Raw genomic sequence first — 18846 nt, 5'->3', positions numbered from 1 at the left:
CAGTTACTATTAAAGTCTTTCTTAAAAAAATGTCTTTTTTTCCCCTCCACACCTTCAGGACATTGTAGAATCTACTCTTCATTATATTCACAATGACTCAGACTTGAACACTAATAGTTGTTTCAGCCCTGAAGAAGAAAAAAAATCTAAAATTCAGGTATATTTTAAATGTTTCTCTCAGATTCATAGAGAAGCTATACCGTCATAGAAGCTAACCCCTTTTCTCTAGACTATAACTAGATAGCCCCTAACCTATTGGGTCGTCATTTTAGAGATGTTTTCTTACCTAAACAGAAAAACGAAAGTCCAAGGACAAAAAAGCAATAGGAATAGGAACAAGTTCTGGTTCTCCAGTGGGCTTAACTGCAACTGACCACCAGCCAATGATGGAACCACTCTATCTAGACTCCAGAGGGGAAGGGTATGACTGATCTATTGAACCTCCAGGTGGTGGCATAGCAGTGTGGCAATATTGAAGCAATCATAAATTCACCAAATTTCAATCCCATGGAAGTCCTGGGTTACGGATGCATTCTGTAAATTTGCCATTTGAGGTTTCTTAAATCAAAAACTGTTGCTCTGTGATACTATTTCAGCTAGTTAAAGGTTACATACAGAAGAGTTCTAGTGGTATATAGATATTTATAAGTATTTATCCGCTCTAATTTTTATTCTCCCATTAGTGAGACTTGACACAGTATTGAAATTTAAATGTTCCAGGTCTCTGTGAGCCTTGAGAGAACAAAAAATAAACATGCAAGGTTAAGCTGTATTTTCTGTTTCTCCTTCTTGCTTTATTTACACTAGGGGAAAAAGGCTAAAGACATTGCTCTAATCCTGTTCTTACAATTATCAGTTTTTATTTTCCAATTTTAATCTTTACTGTTCCCTCATAACCGAAACTGAGATAGACTGGTTTCCTCTTGGCTTTTTGACAAGCTCATGATTTAGAAGGAAATTGCACATTCATAACTTTGGCTACTGCCATATAATACTTCCAAGAATCTGTTTTTGTTTAAATATATCTAAACAGAATGGAAACAGCATACATGTAGCCTTTTTTTTCATCTTTTTGCCTCAAATCCCTTATCTTTGTTCATTTCTGAGATGCCACTTTTTAATCTTGGGACAGTGTGAAGTAGATTGTAACAAATTTGTATAAGCGTTTCAACCTATACATATAATTTTTCAATCTGAGTTTTTTAGAATTAGACATATGGCATACTCATTGATTATAATATTCCTAAATATTCACAGTTTTAACATAAAATTAGAAATCAGGCATTTAAAATTGACTCTGCAACTGCAAATAGAAGGTTGGAGAGAAATCATTAAAGATATGAGAATTTTTTCCCAGTTCTTTAATCCAAACAGATAAATCTTGGACAGGATATTTTAGTATCCGGTCCAAGATGATTTGCTTGGATTGGCCAACTCATAATTTCATTTGAGTATGCAACCGTAAATGCATGACATGTTTTTACACCATTCAAGATACAGCCATGCATTCTCCTTTTCTGATTTTGCAGAGGGATTTAGCTCTTTCAGATGACTTCTAAATTTTGTTTTTCTGTTTTAGGATGTTGTGCCTCAAGCCTTGCTAGACCAGTATTTATCGATGACTGATCCTTCTCGAGCTCAGACTGTTGATACTGAGATTGCCAAACACTGTGCCTATAGCCTTCCAGGGGTGGCACTTACCCTAGGCAGGCAGAACTGGCACTGCCTGAAAGACACCTATGAGACACTAGCTTCCGACATGCAGGTAATAAACAATTCACATTGTACTTGGATGGTTTGGAAATTTGTTGTGCTACATTAAGCTTAATTTGTCTCGTTGGCGTAATAAAAAAAACAAACAAATATTTCTTGTGCTTCTTGAATTTATTTATGTGAAAATATTTAGGAAGAGTGGAAAAGTTAATTAGTAGATTATATCTCTCTGTTTAGATAGTCAAGTAACTAATGGAATTTTATTTCACTCTACAATATAGTTACACTGCAATCTGTTTGCTGGTTGAGATGTAATTTCTATAAAATACCATTCATCCTGCTTAATTGTTGTTTAAGAAATAAATCTGGCTATCTAATAAAAGAAAAAAGAGCAAGAGTTAAAAAAATACTTTACTTCCTGCTCAGTAATTATTACAAAACTGCTCTACCAAGACATTACCAAAAGAATGGAATTGTTTTACTGTAAAATTACAGGCCAAAAAAAAAGAGAGAGAGAGATTTAAGAGCCAATCCTGTATTTTGCTTTGAAGTATAGGGAGACTAAGTTACATATCAGGTATCCAATCTGGTAAAAAAAAAAAAAAGGCTTCTGGTATAAAAATACTTGATTTAATGTTCCTGGATTGACAAGAGTGCAAAATAATTTTTAAAGAAATCAGGAGAGAAACAACAATTTTCTCCTGAAAATGTTTGTCCTATTTGCCACAGTTGTTTTTTCTAACTTTCTTCTGATAAAATTCAAAAGTATCTTCCCTTGTTTTGCTTTAATATTGTACTTGAAATTAACTGGAGCCATTTTGTATAATTGATAATTGCTTGTGTCCTTTCAGTGGAAAGTTCGAAGAACGTTAGCTTTCTCCATACATGAACTTGCAGTCATTCTTGGGGATCAGCTCACTGCAGGTGATCTGGTTCCAGTCTTTAATGGCTTCTTAAAAGATCTCGATGAAGTTAGGATTGGTGTGCTTAAGCACCTACATGATTTTTTGAAGGTACCCTCTTCTTTTATATATATCCAAAAATAAATTGTTATTTTTTCCTTCTTTTCTGTTTTAACTTGTCATATTTATTTATGAAATGATTATTATATTTATAATTTAATTTCTGATGTAATTTTATATTGCATATTGCTGTCTTACAACAATCTTAAAAGCACCTTTTAAGACAACTTCATTTTTTATACAGTGATTTTACTCAGATTTTTATTTTCTGTGCGATTCTTAAAGTGTTCATAATTATTTATTCCAGCTTCTTCATCCTGATAAAAGACGGGAGTATCTTTACCAACTTCAGGAATTCTTGGTCACAGACAATAGCAGGAACTGGCGTTTCCGAGCAGAGCTTTCTGAGTAAGTTTTTGTGATAATTAGATATGAGCACATATCAGGGCATGTTGCTGGCTTGTTACATCTGAACCAAGATCAGTCTTGTTTTTCTCTTGATAATCTGTATCCTTAGTCAAAATGCAATCCAAGGAGCTCATATTGGAAGTGGCCTGTTTTAATTGGATATTTCTTCTTACCTCATCCAATGGGCTACTTAGATACTTCCCCGCTGTCATTGCAGACCATTCAGGAAGGTTTTGTCTATCCTTAGCAATAACATCTTGGCAATAAAGATCATCAAAGACTGAGGCAAGAAGGAAATGATTGAAAAGTCTCATTGTATAATGCTTGGAAATAAATACTGGTTTGTTGCAGTTATTATTATTATCCCCACCCTATTATATTTTGTATTTTTAAGCAAAGTATTTAGAAAAATTTACAATAAGAACAAAATTGGGGAATGCTTCTTAAAATGATTATTAAGATAGCCATTTACTGTTTCAAAATGAACATAGTTAAAATTTTGAGAAAATAGAAAACCAGCTCCTTAATTTTTCTCTTGCCAGATAAGAAATTAATAACTAACACCCATCAATGGTTACTTATAAGTAGGTCCTTATTCAGAATTTATTCTGAATTGAGTTTCAATTCAGAGAGGTTTCCTACTAAACTAATATATTTGGCATTACGGTGCACAAATCTTTTAGTTCTAAGAGTTAACAAGTTAACCAAGAAAACATTCTTTGCTGAATTTGGAACAAGCTACGAAGGTAGTGGGTGACCTATAGATATTAAAGAATGCTTCAGAATCAGCAGAGTGTCAGTAGAACAGATGGTTCCTGCTATCTTATGGTTTCCTTCAGATAGGATATACTAGGTAAGATCAGGACTTAAAGTTCTATGCTGGGAGAGATCACAATTCTTTGTGATGTATCATCCTTTTCAGTTTGCCAGAAATGATGGCAAAGAATACTAGCATGGAAAATATGAAGAACAGCCATTTAATGTTAACATATCCTATGAGTGATGGATCCCCTGTGAGTTGATCAGCAATAAATCCAACAATTGTTGAGTCAGTAAATACATTTGATATTTTCAGACCATATCGTGAATGCTAAACAAAATGATTGGAAATGCCATTCACAGACTGGCTACTAAGGTGGCTGTGACTGATCATAAAACACCAATTTACTACCAAGCAAGCAAAGTTATTGCAACACTCTATTCTACTCACGATAGTTCTATATGTATTCCCGTGACTTCATCTTTTGGTGGGGAAGGATTTACAAACAAAACATTTGGCTATAACTACTTTTTATTTTTTCAGCATGCCTGTGAGACTGATTAGAATCCAAAGGCATCTTGAAAAATTATTCTGAAAGCTACTGTCCTGCTTGGTAGCATGCCAGCTTTTTTTATTTTTGTTGAAACATCTCTTATTGCATTGGCAGGCTGCCAACCATTGGCCTTGTTTAAGCTAATGAATTCCCTTTTAGGGAAACCTGTAGAAATAAATCACCCATCTGGCCACTTTGACTCTATTGCTCACAACTTTGTCAACAGAATTGCTCAGATTCACCTCAGTCTGAACTCTTCATGGGAGGGTGCTTGAAGCAATGACTGGCATAACATCCTACAATGTTATCTGAAGCTTCTGGTATTTTGGTTCAAGTAACCAGAATACTGTCAAATATGTCCTTCACCATATATTGGCTGGATCTGTGCCTGCCTAGATGTTTTGGCGGACAAGTGGGAATGGGACAATTTGCACTCATGGTAAACCTGCTTTGCCTCCCACTAAATTTCCAAATGCAATTGAAGGTGCCTATCAGACTCCATATGGCTTGGTACAAGGCAACTTAAGGACTGGCAACTAGAATCAACCCATTCTCTCGTGTTCATATAGAAGAAACCATTAGGGAACTTGCATTTCCATAAAGTAGAAAAATATTGTTGCTTGGTTTCAATTCTCTGTGATGGCTCTGATATTATGGAGCAGCATATTAGTATAGTTCATAATAGTAACAGTAGTAATGGTAGAAGTAGGGATAGTAGATTCTTGTAAAACCTCAGCATATGTTTTTAGGCATATTGCTGCCCCCATGCACTGTATTTGGGAAATCATATTATCATTGTATGGTTTTATCTCCCTAAAGTTCAACTCATCTCCAGAGATTAATAACCAGCATTCTGAATCAGTGGCCCCCAACCTTTTGGGCAACAGGGACTAGTTCTGTGGAGAGAGGTTTTTTTCATGGACCGGAAGGGACCTGGTTTCATGTGCTGCCTGCATCGGGTGGATGGGGCTTCGCTTGTTTGTGTGGCCTGGTGCCGGTTCATAGACTGGGGGCTGGGGGACCCTGCTCTAAATTATTGTTCCAATAATTAGATGTCAGAAATAGTCCCTGTATCAACATTATTTCAGTACTAAAGAATGGCACTCAGGATAAATGATAAACGCCATAGGGGTTTGAATAATAGTGATCTCCAAAGGTTCGTTATATTTTAAGACAGTTGCAAATAATTTAATAAATTAGCATACGGTGAATTCATTAACTTTCATTAACTGTAATAAAATCATCATTGTGATTTTTAAAAATAATGATCGCTTCTTGTTTTGTTTTTTTCTATTCCTGTAGGCAGCTGATTTTACTTCTTGATCTGTATAGCCCCAGAGACATATATGATTATCTGCGACCTATTGCCCTCAACCTTTGTGCAGACAAGGTTTCCTCTGTTCGGTGGATTTCCTACAAGCTGGTATAAAGTTAAAAAGCAGTCCTTGAACACAACAGTTGAACACACAAACTATTTTCATGATTGATTTACGTAATGGACCATGTTTTCTAGGTTAGTGAAATGGTAAAGAAGCTGTGCCATGCTCCAACACCAACATTTGTGATTGATCTTATGAATGAACTGATTGAAAGATTCTGTAGATGCCCAAAGTGGTCTGGTCGGCAAGCATTTGTCTTTATTTGCCAGGTAAGAATTGTTCTCCCTTCTTCATAATCACTGTTTTCTGTGGCTCCTCCCATTTTCAGTACTGAACTATTTTGCATTTTAAAATGCAATGTATGAAAATGGCCACAAAAGGAATAAGGTACAAGCTGCCGACTGTATTATTCTTGTTTCTCTGCTCCTTACGTAAAGGAGGAAAAAAAGCCCAGTAGCTTGCTCTGGATTAGTGTAAATGCTGATCATTTTCTCAACCTAATTTAATTATTTATTAATCCAACTATTTAGTAAATAATTATGCCAATTTAATTACCATATTGTAGTTTAGCATAATTTATTTAGCAGATTATATGATCACAGGCATTTGTGGCCTATTCAAAATTTGTAGTTAAACAAGCCTGGATTTAGTGTGATTTTAGTGTAACTGTTACATATTGCATTACCCAAAAGAAGCATTCTTTTTTAACTGACTGACTGTATTTATGACAAGATGGGAAAGAAGAGGCTGAATAGGAGAAGAACATCAAAACTAGAAAGAAAAGAAAAAAAGAAGAGGCCAAATCTGACATAGATTCTTGTTCCATGCTACTTTAAGCCTTTACTGCTTACCTCACTGTCCACCATTAAACATTGGTTTAATTTAATGAAGCAGTTGTTTTTAGGTATCATTCTTTTTCAGACTATTATAGAAGACGACTGCCTGCCAATGGATCACTTTGCTGAATATCTACTGCCCCATTTGCTACACTTGGCCTCTGACAGAGTTCCAAACGTTAGAGTCCTGCTTGCAAAAACCTTAAGACAAACACTTCTAGAGAAAGGTTGGTAGTACTAAAATTATCAAATTGCCTTGCTGTCTTTCCTATTATCTTGAAAGTAGTTTCCTATCTGCTTATTACCTAGAAGGGAATGACGGAGGCCACTGAATAATCCTTTGTTTTAAATTGGACTGTAATTTTTGAACTAAATTAGAATGTGGAGAATATGGTAGCCAAAATTTAGGAGGTTATAAAGTTTTCTAAGAGTCAGGTTTGGACAAGGGAGAAATGGAGATATTAGTATAGGTAGGTAGAAAATACTCAGGAAGTACAGAATTTGCTTCTCCTACTTTTAACCAGTTTTTCTCCAAGTAGTATTTAATTAAAGCAGTTAATGATCAAGGCTGTCTGAAGTTTCAGCTGTAAAAACTCTTCCTATAATGCAGGGGTAGACCCCAAGAGAATTCCAGTAATTCTTGAGGAGGCTTAAATCAACTTTTTTTTTAAGTCTCCCCATAACAAACCCCAAATGGGTGAAAAGGTTTGCCTCTGTTCTTTAGGATGTTACAGGCAGTCCTCAACTTATGACCATAACGGAGCCTGGAATTACAGTTGTAAGTCATGCTACGTGACCATGACCAATTTTATTAGCTTTTTTTTTTTTTTTGCAGTGGTCCTTAAGTGAACGCAGCAGTCATTAGGTGAATGCAGCAGACATTAAGTAAACGTGGATGTCATTAAGCAAATTGTTCACAATGGGCATTTTTCTTTTTGTGAGAAACCAGAACCAAACATTGGTTTCTGGTTAAAAAGAGATTATAAATCATAGTCACATGATCTTGGAGTGTTGCAAATGGCCATAAATGCTGGCCAGTTACCAAACACCCAAAGTATGATGATCAGTCATCAGAACTTTGAAAATGGTTTGTTAGTAGCTTGGCAGAGGTCTTCCATAACTTTGAATGGTTGAAAGTTGAGGACTATCTCTACTATATTTGTGCCACACGGTCAGCCCTCCTAGGTAAACCACTCAGGAAACAACTAGATGAGCTGATTCTACTTTATTTGTAAGGTTACATTAACAGCATTTTGCAAGTCTGGAAGTACAACTCTCCTGCTGCTCTTTTTAACCTCTTGATCAGTTAGGGTGGGTCCTTCCTAAATTTCTTCCTCTGACTATGAAGCTGGTAGGCAGCATATCTTCCCCTCTTCCCTCAAGGCCATTCTCACATACCATTATACGTACCCACTTTAGCTCTCAGAACAAAATACAATAAAAAGAGAAGCTCCTTATATCAAAATAGTTGCCCAATCCTGCTTTAGTGACTAAACTGATTATGATTACCTTATAGTTGAAGATACTTGGCATGTGTTCATGAACAAATCTGCAATCCTGAACACCCATATGGGGAGTAAATCCACTGGACAGAATTGGATATATATTTGATAAGATTATATTTTACCTTTTACTCCTTTCAAAAATGTTCTCCTTTTTATACAGTCTGAGAAATAAGAGTTACCTGATAAATGATTATTGAAAAAGATTAGTAGAGGGGGAAGGGAGGGAAGACAGCCTGGAGAAAAATATTTATGGGATTAAGAATGTGAATAGAAAATGAGTTGGAAAGAAAATACTGCATAATAAAGAGATTTTATTGGCAAAGCTGATAGCTTAGAAAAGACCTAGGAAGGTAATTGAATAAGGAAGAGACAGAAGCATAATTTGTGAGAAAGGACCTGTAAACATGGAAGGACAGTGGGAGGTGGAGAAGGAAAAAAAAAAAAAAAAACAAGGTGAAGAATTCATCCTGAATTCTGCAGGGTGAAAAGGACACATGAGGTTGAATCAATCATTTTTAATTAAAAATGCGAAGTAGGTTAGGTTTAGAGTAAGGAACTGGCCCAGAAGCCAGAATGAAATTACTGATTGCAGAAGTAGATCCAATTTTGTTTATTATCTGGACTGAGGTAAAAGAGAATATGAACACTAAATGAGAGAAAAAGAAAACAATCTCTTGGCTCCTGTGGACTTTAACTTACATGTCATTTCTGCAACATCCTGTTTTTGCTAACCAATACTTGCTGTTTCCTGCATGCTGATTGGGGCATGACTTACAACTCATTCCCTTCCCATTTCCTTTGTTTTTCTTTCCCCTCATACAGAATACTTTCTGATGTGTGTTAATTCCCATCAAGAGGCTGTAGAGCAGACAATTGTGGCCCTCCAGATGGATAATGACAATGATGTCAAGTATTTTGCAAGCATCCACCCAGCCAGTACCAAAATTTCTGATGATGCTATGAGCACAGCCTCTTCAACTTACTAAAAGTAGTTCCTGAATGTTGATATAATTTTAATAAAAGAGAACAAACATTACAAAATTGTAGGCAATCGTCAAGTGCTCCTAACATGGATTACTGAAACCTCTTTTCCACGGAGGAGAGAATATCTTGCCAGACTTAACTTCAGTTGGATGTTATCTAAATCTGAGATCAAGAATTTTGGAGTCAAGAGGAAAAAACCTGTTATGTGTTGAATCTTGACTCTAGAAAAACTTCGCTCAGAGGATTGTATTTGCCACCAGAGCCTTAAATCTTCTGTCTTCCTGAATATGTGAAACTTGAATTGTCTGAGCATTTTCAGTGTAGAAAGGGAGTGATTTCCAGAGACTGTCATTTGTTTTCTGTCAAAGAGTTACCTTAGCAAACTCTTTCTTTCTTAGGAACCAAAAACTGGAGGATTTATACCGAGAAGCAAAGAAGCTGCCTCCAGTATTAGCTATTAAAAGTTTTTAATCTTTGAAAAGACTTAATTTGTGTGCAGCTGGGCACATCCTTAAGTGTGAATAGTTTTGATGTGTGTAAATGAGGGAAAAGTAGAAGTTTGGTGTTTTATTTTTCTCTCCTTAAGGATTCAGTGCCAACATTAAATCATAATCTGATTTTAACCCTTAAACACAGCATATTGCTGTGTCTGTGAGCAAAAATGAGTACCTGTGTCCTGATATTTGATTTTTTTTTTCATGCTGGTCATGACCTGAAGGAACTCTAATAGCACATGTACCTCTAGTCAGGTATTTTAAACTTGATCATGATCGGTTCTGAGGTGCAACTTTTCCTTCATATACTGTACATATCTTGGACCACTCGTGGGAGTGCTGCAGTCTTTAATCATGCTATTTCAAACTGTTGTGATAACATGTTTTTTCCTTCTCAGAATAAAAAATTTATTAAGAATGAACTTTCCTTCTCTTAATGCCATGTAATCCCATGAAACTATGAACAGTTTTTTTTATATAAAAACTCCTTTCTCTGTTCCGTTGTTCAAATGTGCCTAAAAATACAGGTTTAAATTAGCATGATTATGTCAGTGTGTTTTGATTCCCATGTTTTCCTAAAAAAATAGTAGAACGTCCTGATTCCATTGGAGAAAAAAGCTGTACTATTAGTATTTGTGTTTAGATTTTCATAGCTTCAAATTGCAATGCAGGTATTTTAGCGTGTGGGGAAATCTGACTTGGCCTCAGTTTGTATACAGTTCTTTTGAACTATGATGATTCGTAAGTGTCTGTTTTAAGGATTTATGAATGCCAAAATGCTTAAGATGGGGCTCGAGATTGACTCATCCTTCCAAGGTCAGCAAAATGAGGATCTCGATTGTTGGGGACAATATGCTGACATTGTAAATTGCTCAGAGAGTGCTGTAAAGCAATATGAGGTGTATATAAGTCTAAGTGCTGTTGCTACTGCTATGTGAGTACCTCAGCATAAAGAGACTGTGGCTAGTTTATAATACAGGTAAAACATTGATGGGAACTTGTAAAAAAAATGCCCTCCTGTGAATCCTTTAAATTATAACTTGACCTTCTAAGGCAGGGGTGTCAAACTGCCAGCCTGCAGGCTGGATGCATTACACCAAAACTGTACCCGCCCCACTGCCGGCAATGGGGGAAAAGTTGCGATGTGTCAACGACATGTCATATGACATCGCAAATTTGACACCCGTGTTGTAAGGCCGCCTTCAATTTGTTAACATAATTATATGTTTGCTTTTTCTGGTTAAGCCTAGGGCAGTGATGGCGAACCTTTTAGAGACTGAGTGCCCAAACTTCAACCCAAAACCCACTTATGCATCATCTAGTGCCAGGTGGGTGTGGCCCGCTGGCTGGGTGTGGCTAATTGAGTGGGCATGGCTCATTGGCTGGGCGTGGCTGCAGTGTTAACGGCAGACTGGGTGGGAAAGTTCAATTCCAACTTTGTAAGATTTTTTTTCCCGCGAGAAGTTGAAATTGGCTGATTGAACCTTTTTTTTTTTTTTTTGCACACGGCGGCGGAGGCCTAAAGTGAGAAGGTTTTATAAAACTCAGCTGAAGGCCTAGGACTGGGGCGATGGCGGACGTGCCCACAGAGAGGGCTCTGAGTGCCACCTCTGGCACCCGTGCCATAGGTTCGCCACCACTGGCCTTGGGCTATGTTTAAGCATATGGGTATGCATGTGCACACAAACTGTTTAATTAAAGATTTCAAACCGGGTCAGATGATTGAAAAAGGAAAAACCTAATATAGTTACTACCCAGCCTTTTAATAGGACATCCAACTTGTTTGAAATACGCTAGGAATGGCCAATATTCATAGTTACCACCCTCCTAAGAAAACTGTAGCCTAGTTGAATATATGGCTTATTCTTTTATCATATTCAAGTGCTCTGCTATAACATTCATATCACAATTTTGTTAATAGTAGGCATGTGTTCTCATTTCTGGAAAAATATTTGATCTTACCAGCATATTACTCGTTAGATATGAACATTAGGGTTTTTGCACGCCTGTTTTTAAAAACAGCATAATTGTTGGAAAACCCATTTCAGTTGTTCTCTTTTATATGTGCCCAGTACTCTACTTACCTTCCAACATCAAATCCAAACACTTAAGTCCCAGTTTTTGTCTTTTTTTTTTGATGTAGTTGTTAATGGTATAATAGATTTGATAAGACAAATGTGATATATATTCACTCAATATATTAGCTACATTAGGTCTTCATACCCATTGCTGTTTCCTAGTTCACTGGACAAGTGGGCAAGAAGTTGAGAGTTCTCTTCAAATATTCTCATCTCAGTTCTGCAAGAAAGCTGAGCAATGACAAGGAGAAAAATGGCTCTTTGGCACTTGTCACTGTTCTTGATAAAATCACTTCAAAATGCTTTGAAGGGGCACTCCCTGGGAAAGCTGCATTCTCTCAGTGGATGCTCAGGTGAGTTGGGGAGTGGTCTACCTTCCTTTATTGTGATATCTTCTTTAGCCTAATTCTCCTGCTGATGGGAGGACAATAGCACAGGGCAGAGATATAGACAGTTGGTGTTGCACTATCTGCAAAGTTGTTCGGGTTTCATATGCATGCATTGCTCTACTACAGCTGAAGAGAACATTCTCAAATTGCAAACTGGCCATTCAGGTACACTGTAGTTGAATTACGGCTCTGCAAAGCAATTTTGGGATATTCCTAAAGTGATTGTGTGAATGAAGACTCTCTCTTTGATATGTTAAAGAAGCCATGCTTCAAAGGGTGGCCTCAGCTGTTTATAGGGGCTGCATAGGCTATGCTTCTCCTGGGTCCGCTAGTGAAGCATAGGATATTTGCAGAGACAGGTATTAAAGTTGCTGATCAAGACTGGCAAAGAAGCTGCCTAACCGTTCAGAGAGGGCTTTATGAAAAAGTTCTGTTGAATACTTTGTGCAGCCCTTTTCCTAACATGGTATTTGCTGTTTTCTCACGCTAAATCAAAATGGACAGAAAAAAAGTTTCTGCTTAGGCATTATCAATCCAAATTTCATCAGTTTATTAACTGAGGACTTTTTCCCTGAATGTGAGCCAGCCTACATCAAAATGCCAATTAAACAATTGAGTTCCTAGTTATAACTTCTTTCATGCAGGATCCAATCTGGGTCGGTCACCGGGACCAGAAGTTTTGTCTTCTGAGCTTTCAGACTCATGCCTGAGCCCATCTTCAGGGAACTTCCTGTAGCAGTGTGTGTGCTTTGGGCTGTTCTGTGTGTGGTATTTATATGGTGCCTGTTGTATGTGGCTTTTTAAGAATCCGACCCAGATTGGATTCTGCAACATTATCCTGGGACAAGTATATTCACCATCATTCATAACATCGTTTATATCCAAACTGAAAATCACCCTAGTCCTACTGAATCCCATTTTTGCACATACCTGTTGTGACAATATAGTCCATTTAATATATTCTTTATTGCATTTTCACTATCATAAAAATTGGCTCATGAGTTACCTAGTCTTCAGGAATGTTTACTTTCAAAAGTGCCCTTAAAGTGTAAATAAATACTTTTTACTAGATCATTCCATCTACATCGTTAAAACATTTTAGCAAAATAATTCCTTTGCAGAAATAATTCTTCTGCATCAGGTTTCCTTCTATGTAACTTACAATTTTGACCGGCATTTTTTAATCAATGCATCCAAAACAGGCATTTTAACCTCTTGTCTTCTAGTTTTTAAACTGCTATGGCTCCGTTTTTGAAGAGTTAACATAACATGGGTTTCTTATAGTTTCCTAGTACAGGAGCTGGCTTTATGACCATATGTATATTTTTGATTTTTTAACCCAAAAGATATGTAAACAAACATTGCAAGTTTCATAGCTTCTTCTCAAATTGGAATAGAAGGACCATCAGCAAGAGTGGATATTGTGGAAGTTGTAAGCAAGCTGAAGTTAAAACAGTGTATGGCATTCTAATCAGACCTGTATTAAATCATCATATAACATAATATTGCTTCCGATTTTGTTTTTGAACCGAGAACAGATTCTGCTGTCGGATAACATAAACTAATTTAGGGTTGCAGAAGCAAGCAGCAGGGCACTCGATTTTGCAGCATAGATAACGTGTCTACTAATCTACAGAAAATTCATAAATGAAAGAAATGGGAATGAATAAAAAAATGAGGTCTCATTGCTGAGCTGCTTTCTCTTCATGAGAGTGGATAAAACATTTGGAACTCAGAGCAGTTTGAGCTTACAATGAATTAAGTTCAAATCAGCTTGTTGCGAACATTCCAGAAATGCTTTGCACTCAAAACTCTTTCAAATTTGCCAACAGGCATTTTGTATCCCAAATGAGGGATAATGAGGTATCTGCCTTACCTCATTAGTTCACCATTTTCTGCCAGAGAGCAATTCTGATTCTTGATTAGACTGAAGAATCACAGTACAATCCAGAAATGTGAGTTAAAAAGAACCACAATTACTAATCTGCTGTCCTTTTGGTTTTTTGGTAGAATTGCATTTATTTAATACAAACATCTCTCATAAATTCAGTTGGTTATTACCACATCAGGACTTCGAACGTGGGCCAGAGAATTTATTTGTGAATCTTAACATTTTTAATTCAATAAACCCATTAGCACATGGCTGTTAAATTTATTTTCTTGATTAACATGTTCTTGACAAACAAAAATTAGCCATATCAAAATATCTGATGAACGTTGATTATAAAAGTTTGACAATTTAATAGAAATTAGTATGAATTCAAAACAAAAAGGTTTAAATACTGTCAGAAATATAAAATGTATGTAACAGGCCAAATAAAATCTACATACAACTGTCATTTAACCACCCTCCATAAATTTTCTTTAAGGTTTTTAAAAAAAGCTGTTCTTTAGAATGCATTTTAGAGTAATTTGTACAAACATTAAATCATGGCCAATGATTCACAACAGTGCAATAGGAAAAAAAACACCCACCACATAAAAATAAATATTACAGACAGAAACTAAATACTATAAGCACCCTATAGAGTCAATTAACATCATCCACTTCAAATTGAATTGGAATTTTAAATGATGTAGCTCTGAAAAGCCACAATTTATTGTTAAGAATTCACTGCTGGCAATGGTAACTAATTAAAGCATAAGGCAGCTGAACATTTCCATCACAAATTTATGGGTATATATTACCAGCTTTTTAAAAAATTTATCGGAATCACCCTCTTAAGCACACAAAATGTCATAAATATGCTTCCCTATTTTTTTTATTTTTTTTTAGGAAACACTAAGAAGGGCTTGGAGATGGACCTTCTTCCCTCCATTGCATTGTGCTTGAGAGGACCTCCAAAGTACTTACAACACACTTTCAAATGTGTACCAAGAACTGGTACAAGTTCTATAACAATTATGGAGCCCTTTCTGAATGTAATACTTCTTTGAAACCCACTAAAATGGCCGAGATTATTTTTTATCATTCACCTCGGTTCCAAGATCCTGATGGAGGCTTGCACACTTCTATGTTGCACTGAACTTCAAAGTGCTCTCAATCCATCAAAGAAAGAGTGCAACAAAAATCAGCACCAACTCCCTATCCTAAATCATGGAACCTTGATAATCAACAACATTCACTAATTTCTTTAAATTATCAAAAGAAAGGGGGAAAAAAGGTCAGCTTTATGAGGTTTGCTATAAAACCTACAAAGTGCTTCCATTCTTATTCCTAATTAATTGGCAAGCCTAGTAATTGGTTCTACATATAGCTGCATTGACAATGTTCAAGAGTTCATAGTGGATTTATGGATATGTGCTTATCAATCTTTTCAGCTTAATTTTACATGTACTTTCATAAAGCTCTAAAAAAAAGTCAAATGAAAAGAACACGTTACATAATACTAAAGTTTTGAAGATCTTCCATTGTTTCGGGCACATCTATTTTGTAAAGCTCCTTTGTTACTGAAAGGCACAAGTAAGAGTGAATAAAAACAATTATGAAGAACGAGAGCAAAAAATTACAAAGCAAATAGATGAATGAGATATGGATTGGACCTCCCCATTCTTAACCAACAGCCACTTTTTATAGTTTCTTTATCCCCAACACAGACCACTGTGGAACATACTTGCAAACATCTATTTTGCTGTGCCAACTGTGGCTTCTCTATAAACACTTAACAGACATCTGCACTGACTAGAGATGTATCAGCCTTTTAAAAAAAAACTTCATAAAAGCCATTTCTATGCTAAGAGGAAGTTTCTTTTCAAGACCAGGGTGGAAATGCTTCTTACCAAACTTCCATTTAAATTAGATTACCCCCAAATGGCACAGAGTGCTCTCCCCTCTTCTGCTGGTCAGAGAGAAACATGGTTGTCTGCTTGTGTGGCCAGAAAGATGACCAAATGGAGAGGCGGGGGTGGGGGGAGAAAAATGTTCCTCTACTGTGACCTTCTCTAACTCTACCTGACGTTTCTGGTAGTCAAGAATTACCAGATACATTGGTATATGCCCAGCAGAGAATGTACTTTTTCCTACATCCGTGCAATGAAATATCTCATATGAAGTAGCCCTTGGACAGATAATGCATGAGAGAATTTGAAAATCTGCTCCGGAGTGAGTATGTAATTGTTTTAAAATGTACTATCATCCCCTCAATTCCCAAAGATCAGCCAAAGCTAACGTCTGACAGGCTGAGTAACTACAGCGCTGCCCTTTCCTGCCATCTATCTGTCTGTTTCTCTCTCTCTCTCTCTCTCTCTCTCTCTCTGCTTTATCTTTCCAAGTAACCTGAGCCTGATAGGCAGAAGCCACACATAGGACGGAGACAAAATATCCCCAGGAGGTAAAAGAGAAAATATTTACAGAATGTACAGGCCACAGATTTACAGTAAGTTGCACAGTCCTGGCTTTGCACAGGCAAGAATCCAAGCGCTCAGAAGTCCAATTAAATTGGGGTTTCTTTTCTGTCCTTGCTTGGAGATGGCTTCACTGACTCCTGGATTGCCTTCGGCTGCTCTTTCATAGCTTTTGTCTCTGGGACACTGTCTCTTGGCAGGGGCGGCTGCTGCTGCTGCATCGGGCCCCCTCGTTTCTCAAGCTCTTCCTCTTCCTGCACCTGCTGCTCCGTTTTGGCTCGCTGCATCTGCAAGAGGCGAAGCTGTACTCGCAGCTCAATGATGGCCTCACGCTCCTCATGAATCGCTTGGTTCAGATGGTTATTCTTAACCTAGAGGAGCCAGCCAAAGGGGAAAAAGGGCCACTTGAGCTTTATACACAGCCAGCTACTGATGGAACTAATGAATCATTAATAAGGTATTCCTCGCTGCATCTCTCTCTTGGAAGGGAGACAAGCGGGGGTCTCATCAGGCAGAACAAAAGAAGAAAGGAGGCACTTGGAATAATCCAGCCCTAGCAGAAGTGAGCAATTGACAATGGCAGATTCAAAAGGGGAAAAAAAAAAAAAAGATATGCTCCTGCTTTCCCCAGCCTTCCTCACAGATCTTAGTAACTGTTATTTATTTATTTATATATATTCATTTTTTAAATGTGCTTAAAAAGAAACTTTTATTTGTACTTTTGTTGCAGGAATTATCACTCAACAGAAGTTAAGAGAGATGGGATTAACAGGATATGAAGTACCGTAGTTCCCCAGTACACATCACACCTTAGCCATTAACTCAGAAGCTTTCACGGTGGCATCCATGCCAACCCTGAGATTTATTCAGTTCAGAGGGGTCAACTCTTAGAGATGTAAAGGCACATCTGCAAACTACAAAGGCCTAATTAAATAATTCTCCCTTAGCTTTCTTTCTAGCTATAATAAGGGAGCAATAATATAGATCAATTTTTCAGGCTGTCTCAAAGATTGTTGAAATAAATTGTATTCTACAAAGTGGTGTCATTGCTTTTGCTTTTTATATATGTCTATTGTTTTCACTACCAATTATAAACAATTAAATTACAGAGTTTATTTCTGGGAGGCCTTCAGATTTTCTATGACACTTGATCTATTCTAAGAATCAAAGAAAAGAATTATTTCAGTTACATGTTTTAATTGAAACGGGAAACCTCTCTCTGAACAATATTCTGGATTTCATCTAACTGGAAGAGTTTATTAAACAGTAGAAAAGCAACATGGAATGCCTTTATTGGAAAGACAGAAAAACTTTTTCAATGACATTTAACCAGGAAACCCACAGAAATCTTATGAAACTTCCTGTATGAGTAACATAGATCAGTGTTGGCATTTTTTTTCTTCCAGAATGTCCTTAAAAAAAAAAAAACTTCCATGAAAGAAAAGGACAGCATGGAAAAACAGGCTGGCAGAAATTTAAAAAGATTTAACATATTCATTCAATTATTTTTGTTTTATTACATTTCATCACTAAAACATAGCTCAGCAATAGTGTTAATTTTAAAATAAGAATTCCAAAGCCAGAATGCTGAGAAATATATTTTGGTTCTTAAATCATATGATAAACTACATGGAAAGTATTACAGGAGCCAGTCTTAGTCCTATTGATGAGCTTTTCCATCAAGTATCTGTCCAGATGACATCTCTACTACAAAATCATTGTGGACTATAAGGATATCACACTCACACTAATTCAGATTTTTGTTTAATTTATAAAATGACTGCATCAGAGCAAATATAATAAGTGCCTAAATTGTGAACAATTAATTTGCTATATTTATGTGAAAATAATACAATTCAATGCTTTAGTTTCAACTGACCATTCTTCCCATTTTTAAATTTCCTGGTTTACTGTTTGATTAAATATACAAAAAATCAGTTCTTACTCAACACTTAAAACACTGATGCTCATTCAGTTAAACTCTGCTATTATAACAAAATCCCATAAAAAGGAGTTTTTCCTATTATTTTCTCTTATTATTTTGTTTTAAAATTATCCACAATGGTTCGATCCTGAAAACTGTTGATGCTAGTTTGCGTTTAACAGTCTGCTTACAGAAGCAACATTTAATCAAACTGACGCAGGAGTTTCTGCCCTGCAAGTCTATTGATAGAGGGAGAAGCAGGAAAATAATCCAACATCTTCACATATAACCTTGAATGGAATCCATTGAAGATTTCTTAACTCAAACTATTTATTCATAATATTTTTAATAAAAATAAATCTTGCCTGCTTAGTAAACAGGTGTCATGTCAACCTAAGTATTATATATTCCAACATTGTTTCTAATTCTTTCATCTCTAATTCCTAGGGGTTTAAATTAACTAGAAAAGGATAAGCAGAGATGACAAGAACAATGCAAATTCTGTATTAGACTGCTT

General features: G+C 36.4%; 2 protein-coding genes across 6 annotated transcripts in view; one reads left to right on the top strand and one right to left on the bottom strand.

Annotated features, from left to right (window-relative positions):
• PPP4R1 (protein phosphatase 4 regulatory subunit 1) overlaps positions 1-10016 on the top strand; it is a 47069-nt gene extending 37053 nt beyond the window's left edge. For 2 of the 3 annotated variants that reach the window (XM_039339216.1, XM_039339218.1), the window contains exons 12-19: positions 59-157; positions 1580-1765; positions 2565-2726; positions 2983-3083; positions 5699-5819; positions 5910-6044; positions 6697-6838; positions 8939-9102. In XM_039339216.1, coding sequence (XP_039195150.1) covers positions 59-157; positions 1580-1765; positions 2565-2726; positions 2983-3083; positions 5699-5819; positions 5910-6044; positions 6697-6838; positions 8939-9102 — 1110 coding nt within the window. Of the gene's footprint in view, positions 1-58; positions 158-1579; positions 1766-2564; positions 2727-2982; positions 3084-5698; positions 5820-5909; positions 6045-6696; positions 6839-8938 lie in introns of all 3 variants that reach the window. The other variant, XM_039339215.1, reaches the window with a different exon arrangement.
• Positions 10017-14053: 4037 nt separating this feature from the next.
• RALBP1 (ralA binding protein 1) overlaps positions 14054-18846 on the bottom strand; it is a 29107-nt gene continuing 24314 nt past the window's right edge. For all 3 annotated transcript variants that reach the window (XM_039339210.1, XM_039339209.1, XM_039339211.1), the window contains one exon: positions 14054-16776. In XM_039339210.1, coding sequence (XP_039195144.1) covers positions 16495-16776 — 282 coding nt within the window. In that variant the 3' untranslated portion in view covers positions 14054-16494. The remainder of the gene's footprint in view (positions 16777-18846) is intronic.

The sequence above is a fragment of the Crotalus tigris genome, unplaced genomic scaffold (assembly GCF_016545835.1).
Source record: "Crotalus tigris isolate CLP2741 ecotype Arizona unplaced genomic scaffold, ASM1654583v1 scf7180000017731.4096049, whole genome shotgun sequence".
Lineage (NCBI taxonomy): Eukaryota > Metazoa > Chordata > Lepidosauria > Squamata > Viperidae > Crotalus > Crotalus tigris.
The sequence above is the reverse complement of the archived record's forward strand: the minus strand, read 5'-3'. Positions and strand labels throughout refer to the sequence as shown.